Source organism: Pogoniulus pusillus, unplaced genomic scaffold, assembly GCF_015220805.1.
Source record: "Pogoniulus pusillus isolate bPogPus1 unplaced genomic scaffold, bPogPus1.pri scaffold_47_arrow_ctg1, whole genome shotgun sequence".
Taxonomy (NCBI): Eukaryota; Metazoa; Chordata; class Aves; order Piciformes; family Lybiidae; genus Pogoniulus; species Pogoniulus pusillus.
In genome coordinates this window covers 3381394-3388899 of record NW_026974707.1, presented here as the reverse complement: position 1 = coordinate 3388899, position 7506 = coordinate 3381394, and the positions used below count along the sequence as shown (strand labels likewise).

The 7506-nt window shown below is 51.3% G+C and overlaps 1 protein-coding gene across 1 annotated transcript; it reads left to right on the top strand.

The window, feature by feature from the left end:
• Positions 1 to 5428: 5428 nt before the first annotated feature.
• On the top strand, positions 5429 to 7238 carry LOC135174165 (olfactory receptor 14A16-like). Its single transcript, XM_064141397.1, has 2 exons — positions 5429 to 6091; positions 6282 to 7238. Exons 1-2 carry the CDS (start codon positions 5978 to 5980, stop codon positions 7236 to 7238), a joined length of 1071 nt encoding a protein of 356 aa, XP_063997467.1. The 5' UTR covers positions 5429 to 5977.
• The last annotated feature ends 268 nt before the right edge of the window (positions 7239 to 7506 follow it).

Here is a 7506-nt window from a genome sequence, read left to right as displayed (position 1 = left end):
AGCAGACGGTGATAAAGTTCCTGTTGTAGGTGAAAAGAATCTGTTAGGGAAAACTGTTTGGGTATTTTCTCCTTGGGGCGAAGGGAAACCTGTCCGAGGGGTGGTGTCTGCTGAAGGTCCTGGTCATACATACTGGGTAATGCAGGAGAATGTTGAAATTCAGTGTATTCCACAGAGAAATCTAACTTTAGCTGAGAGAGTTTAAATTCAGAGTGTGTAATATGAGCTGTTAGGAGTTTTCTGTTCTAGGTACCATCGGCGCCCAACACTGGAAGAATCTACTGAGAGAAATCTACAGTACGTGAGCACAAACCCAATGTCACCTGGGAGTCCCTGTTCTGAGCTTTTGAATCACCTATATCTGGATTGAAGTGTGAACTGGACTTGTATATATATTGTTTTGTTGTAAATATTGGTTTAGATTAGATTGGATAATTCTCAGCGATACTCTGAGTGAAGTAGACAAGGGGTGGATTGTGCTAGTTTGAAGCAAGCTGGAATGTTTTGGGAAAAGAACTAGATAATGGGCAGTGAAAAAGTAAACATGGTTGTGTCTCTTCGCTCACAGTCACGCTGAGAATATTCTCCATTTTGTCTCTCACTTTGCTTCTGGGCTTTGACGAAGCTGCATCTCATTAACCTTGCTGCCACTAACCTTGCTCCCTAACCTCTTGGCTGCACCTCTCTTCTTCCTGGGAACTGGGGTAAGGTTGAGAGGGGCCGGGGGAGGTGTTGGGGTGGTTTGAGAGCCCCTCCTGGGGACTCAGGTTTCTGGGAGGGGAGTTGTGCTTCTGTATTGTTTATCCTTTGTATATTTCTGTATATAACTGTATATATTGTAAATAGCTGCTTGTATATTTGCTGCTTGTAAATAAATAGCTTCATTTATATTCCCAGAGGCCATCTGAGTTAGCTGGGGCAATTCCAAAAGTGGGGGGGGGTGGGTAAAGCCCAAATCATCACACAGGTGAATAAGGAGATTGCCTGCTCCTTCCTTCCTCTCTCACCTGACGCTCACCTGCCCCTTGCTTCAGCCACCTCAGCAGCCTCAGCCACCTCAGCCACCTCAGCTGCCTCAGCCACCGCAGCCACCTCAGCCTCTCTATGATGTCACAGAATGCCTTCTATTGCATCACAAATCCTTCTCTATGACATCACTGAATGCCTTCTGTCATGTCACACAGATCTATCTGTGATGTCACAGAATTCTCTCTGTCATCTCCCAGAGCCACTTTATGATGTCACACAATCCCCACTCTGACCTGAAATGCTTCTGTGACATCACACAGCCCTCTCTATGATGTCACACAAACTCCTCTAGGATGCCACAGAGCCCTCTGTAAGATGTCAAAAACTCTCTCCATGATATCCCACAGTCCTCTCTGTTGTGTCACAGAATGCGCTCCATGACATGACAGCCCTCTCTGTGACGTCACAGAATGCTTTCTGCCATGTCATGCAGACCTCTCTATGATGTCACTGAGTGCCTTCTATCATGTCACACAGCCCTCTCTTTGACCTCCCAGAATGCCTTCTGTGATGTCACACAGGCCTCTCTATGACGTCACAGAGCCCTCTCTATGATGTTATGCAAAATCCTCCATGATGGCACAGTGCTCTCTCTGTGACATCACAGAATGCCTTCTGTGATGTCACACAGACTTCTCTATGATGTCACACAAACTCCTCTAGGATGTCACAGTGCACTCTCTAAGATGACACAAAATATTCTCTATGGCACACAGCCCTCTTTATGATGTCACAGAATCCCCACTGTGATGTGAAGTTGTCCTCTCCATAAAGTTACACAATTGCTTCCAGGGCAGAACACAGCCCTGTCTATGATGTCACCCAAACTCCTCTAGGATATCACAGTGCCCTCTCTAAGATGTCACAAAACACTCTCTATGATGTCACACAGTCCCCACAATGACATCAAACAGTCCTCTCCATACAGTTACAGAATCACCTCTGTGACAGCACACAGCCCTGTCTATGATGTCACCCAGGCCTCTCTATGGTGTCACAATAAGTCCTCTATGATCTGAGAGTGCCCTCTCTAAGACGGCACAAAATACTCTCCATGGTGTCACACAGCCCTCATTATGATGTCACTCAGACCTCTCTATGACGTCTCAGAATAGCTTCTGTGATGTCATACAGCCCTCTCTTATGTCACACAGCCCATTCTATGATGTCACACAATGCCTTCTGTGATTTAACACAGACCTCTCCATGTTGCCACAAAATCCTCTCTCTGATGTCACTCAGCCCTCTTTAGGATGACACAGAATCCCCTCTGAGCCATCAAACAGACCTGTCCATGACATCACAGAATCCCTTCTAGGTGGCTATAGAGTCCTGTCATATAGGTACATAATCGCTTCTATGGCATCACTCAGCAGTCCTGATGATGTCACAGAGCCCTCTCTATGACACTGTCGCAGAGGGGAGGAATCAATTGGGGTGAGATAATGTTCTATAAAATAGATATTTATTAAACTCAATGTTCTGGACTCTGCCACCCCCAACCACTGTATGTTAATATTGAAATGTTCTGCAGGGTTATGAAAACATTCTGGGATAAATATCTGCAGTGACTTGTTCATAACCAGCAAACATTCAAACCATGGACAGAGAGAGGAGTTTTCCCCACGGCAAATACCGTTTGGGCTCTATTTGCTATTTGCCCAGCAGAGAGGGCTGGAAACTGATTCTGCTGTGTGGCAGAGACCACAGATATTACAGAGGCATTAAAGCTTTTACTCACAACTCTTATTCATCAATAATCACCCTCTGGGGCTGCATCACAGCCTGTGCCAGTGTCCAAACTTCAGGGGATCTCTGCCTGTGGACTTTGAGGCTGGAATCCTCCTGGCTTGAGGGGAAAGGATGAATCTTCCCAGCTTGTGGGGAAATGGCAGTCTGTGACCTGGTTCTCCTGGCGAAGGATGCAATCTCTGCCCTTGTGCTGCCGCCTTCTTCTGGATGCTCTGTCCAGGGATGCTCAGGCAGGCCCTCAGGTGCAGGAGAAGGATGCTGTGCTGTCTCAGCATGGTTCTCACGTGGCTGGCAGGCCACTTGTGTGCAGACAATCCAGAGTCTGCCTCCTGGTAACTCGGTGGCAGTGGCGCTTACCAGGCAAGGATAGGCAGCGGCATGCAAGGTGTGCATGGCTGCTGGGAGACTTAGAGCTCCACATATATACAGGCAGGCTTGAGTGAGCTCTGCAACTCAGTACACAAGCAGGCAATCCACGTACGGAGTCTGAGCTATGCAGGGGGAGTCCAAGCTGGGGGTCTGAGCGTGAGGGTCTGAGCACCTCTATTTATTGACTGTGGGCCAAGATTAATGGTCCCTTGGCCACTAGAATGACCAATCAGGTTGGCAGTCAGCCAAACCTTACCATAATAGGCAGAAGGCACTTGCCTGGACTTTCTCCAAATATGGTGCTCACATGGGCTGACACCAGGGAAGCAGGAGCTGGGTGTGTGGGGCTTACACAGCCTGTTCACAAACACCTTATACAACACAGACCCTAGGCAGGCCAGACTCCGTGGCACCAGGTCTGTTCTCCCCCTTTGTGCTCATTCTGTGTTTACCTCTGGTTTACACAGAAAACCATGTCCTGGCAGGGCAAGGCACAAATAAGCCTATTTTCGGGCCTACAGGTCCTCCACTTTGCTTCCTAACTCTCTGGCCGAACCTCCATTCTTTCTTGGGACTGGAGTAAGGTTGAGAGGGGTAGGGGGAAGGTGAAGGGTGTGAACGAAAGCCCCTGCTGGGGACTCAGGTTGCTGGGAGGGGAGTTGTGTTTCTGTATTACCTTTTACCTTGTCTATTTCTGTCTATAACTGCATATACTGTAAACAGCTGCTTGTACATTGTGCCAGCTGTAAATAAATAGCTTCATTCATATTCCCAGAGCTGGCTGAGTCTAGTCTGGGTGATGGCTAAAGGTGGGGGGTGGGGAACACTCAAACCATCACACAGGGCATGGCCTTTCTGCTCCATAAACCAAGCCCAAGGGTTTCTGCCCTGCACTCTGCTTTTGTCTCCTGCACTCATGGCCTCAATGAGCTGCTCTAAGGAGTCCCTGGGAGGCTTTGTCAGTAACGACCCTCAGTGGGGCCAATCAATGCTTCAAGGCACTTGGGAGTTTGCTTCTGATTTGCACTGCTGCAGAGGCTTGTTCAGGCTGCTGGCAGCACCTGAGGAGCATGGACTCAGCCCCAAACACTCCATGGGGCTCATTAATACCCTGCTGAGCCACAACTTCGCCTCTGCTGCTTGCCAAGAGCTCTGCAGCTACTTGGAGAGGGTTTTGTTCTGAGAAGCATCTGCTCAGAATGCTTTGCAAGGGAACATTTCATCACTCTCCAGCAGGAGTTGTCTCTGGGCAAGCAAAGCAGAGCAGAGCCTGCCCCAGGCTGCTGCCAAGGAACAGACTCTGCAGCATCTGCTCAGCACAAGCTGTGTCTGACGCAGAGATGCTGCCAGCAGAAGCTTCTGCTGAGGCTCTGCACTTGCTTTCCTGCTTGCTCCTTCTTGGGGAGGCCACAGAGTGTCCCAGAATGTCCTGCCCTGCTCACTGCTCACCCTCACTCCCCACTGCCTCCAGCAGAGGCCAGAGGCACAGGTGAGGGACAGGATCTCCTTTGCCAGGGGCTGGGGGTCAGGGCTTGGCCCTTTGCACTCATGAAAGCCCCTCCAGGTTTGCTCAGCCTCAGAGCCACCTTTAGCTGCTGTCCTGAGCTGTCAGCTCTGCCTCCAGCTCTCTGCTCTGTCCAGCCCCTGCAGGGGCTTCAGTGCCTCCAGGGATGCTTCCCTTGCATCCACTGCCTCCTGCTGCTCGAAGCAGGCACTGGGGACAATTCTGCAGTGTCCCTCCCTGGGACCCATTAAGACTCCAAGCAACTTCAGAGTTGGACTCTGACTTTGAATTCTGCAGAGGTTTCTTCAGCTTCTCAGTCTCTGAGGTTCATGAACTCAGCACCAAAGCCACCAGAGGGGTCCTTAAAATACCCTGGGCTGGTCCTCTGCTGCTGAGCTTGGGCAGGCTGCTGGGCTGGAAGGAGCTGCTGGCAAGCAGGCAGCACTGCCGAGAGACAGCTCTGGCCAGGAGCAGCTCCTCTGCACAGCACAGCAGGGCTGAGGGCACTGCCAGGGGATCTCAGGGAGATAAGGAAGGCAGAGAGAGCTTCAAAGTGGTAAGGACTCGGAGGATGATTGAGAACTGAGTAGAGAAGTCACTGCAGTCACTGTCGTGGTGAGTCTCTGGGTTCAAGGCAGTGCAGGTACAGCTCCTGGAGGCATCTCCTCCAGCTGGCACAGCCACAGCTGATGAGCTCTGTAAGGAGGTGCCATGAGCTGAATTTAAACCTGCTGCTATTCACCTCATGCTGCTCTCCTGACAGCTGTGAAATGAAAGTGCTGCTGGAGCAAAGTGTTCTGGGCTTGCAGTTCAGATCGTGTCATGAGAGGCTTCCTGTTCTGGTTGCTGCTTTGGGGCTCCAGGGCTGGCTCACTTTTCCGTGTGCATGGCAGCATGAGGGAGAGGTTGTAGGGGTTTAGCTGCTGGCTGCTGCTTGCTGCTGCTCCCTGCTGTGCTTTGTCTGCAGATAGGCTCAGGGAGTTCTGCTTTATGATCTCTCTTCTGCATTAAACTCTTCGTGTCAGTTCTTTATCTCATCACAGAGTTACTCTGCTGGGGGCAAACAAGCAGATGAACCTGTTCCAGTGCACTGACCTGCTACAGGAGGACTCTGTCCAGAGGCTCTTGCCAGGCCACTGTGAAGAGCTGTGAAGCCATGGAGTGTAGGCAGGGGTGGGCAGGGCTGTCCTGCAGAGCGGGGTCCCTCCAGCCTCGGGGCTGTATGCTGGGGCAGGGACTCTGCTGCCTGCCAGGCTCAGCTCTCAGCCTGCCTGGGGAGCTCCTTGTTCCTTGTGGGGAGAAGGGGAAGGAGCAGGGCACAGCATGATTCAGCTGTGCAGAGTGTGGGTCAGGGCTACTCACAGCTCCAGTTCACCCTCAGCACACTCTCGGAGGCTGCATTTCAAGATGAAGATCGAGGCAGAAGCTACCTTAAAGGTGAAGAACCTTCCAGGCTCTATGATATGCTTTATTGTAGGGGAAAGGGCCAAGCTGCTGTTAAGGCACTGACCCTCCTGCTCTGTTACAGGAGGGAGCAGCAGATCAGCCAGAAACCCCCCAAAGTGCCTTCATCTGCTCCTCCACCATCCTGCCCTAACTTGTGTCATCTTCTCTCCTCTTGCAACAGCCACTCCAAGCCCAGAGGCAGGCAATGTCCAACAGCAGCTCCATCACTGAGTTCCTCCTCCTGCCATTCGCAGGCACACAGCAGCTGCAGCTGCTGCACTTCTGCCTCTTCCTGGTCATCTACCTGGCTGCCCTCCTGGGCAACAGCCTCATCATCACCACCATTGCCTGGCACCACCACCTGCACACCCCCATGTACTTCTTCCTCATGAATCTCGCCCTTCTTGACCTGGGTGCCATCTCCACCACCGTGCCCAAATCCATGTCCAGTTCCCTGAGGGACACCAGGGTCATCTCCTATGCAGGATGTGCTTCCCAGGTCTTTTTCTTTCTCTTCTTGCTCGCTGCAGAGTATTTTCTCCTCACCATCATGGCCTACGACCGCTACGTTGCCATCTGCAGACCCCTGCACTATGGCACCCTCCTGGGCAGCAGAGCTTGTGCCCACATGGCAGCAGCTGCCTGGGCCTGTGGCTTTCTCTATGCTCTGCTGCACACAGCCAATACATTTTCCCTGCCCCTCTGCCAGGGCAATGCTGTGCACCAGTTCTTCTGTGAGATCCCCCAGATCCTCAAGCTCTCCTGCTCCACAGCCTACCTCAGGGAAGTTTGGGCTATCCTGGTCAGTGCCTGTTTCATATTTGGCTGTTTTGTGTTCATTGTGGTGTCCTATGTGCAGATCTTCAGGGCAGTGCTGAGGATGCCCTCTCAGCAGGGACGACACAAAGCCTTTGCCACCTGCCTCCCTCACCTGGCTGTGGTGTCCTTGTTTGTCATCACTGTCATCTTTGCCTACCTGAAGCCCCCATCCATCTCCTCCACATCTCTGAATCTGGTGGTGTCAGTTCTGTACTCAGTGGTGCCCCCAGCAGTGAACCCTCTCATCTACAGCCTGAGGAACCAGGAGCTGAAGGCTGCCCTGAGCAAACTGCTCACTGGATGCTTTCAGAAGCAATAAACTCTTTGTCTCCTGCTGCAGAGCAGCTCTGGTGGCACTCAGTGCAGGCCCAGTCTGGCTTCTCCAGCTTTTGCTATTTGTGATGGATATTTACTCTTTGTGGTGTTGCCATCACCTGTCCAATTCCCTCTCTGCTTTGCTTTCCTCACCAAGAGTTCATGCAGGAGGAGCTCTGCTCCTTGATTGGGTAAACAAACAAAAGAACCTTTCAGGAACATTTTTCTTCCTGCCATCCTTCCTCCAAGAATTTTCTGAAGCTTCAAGGACA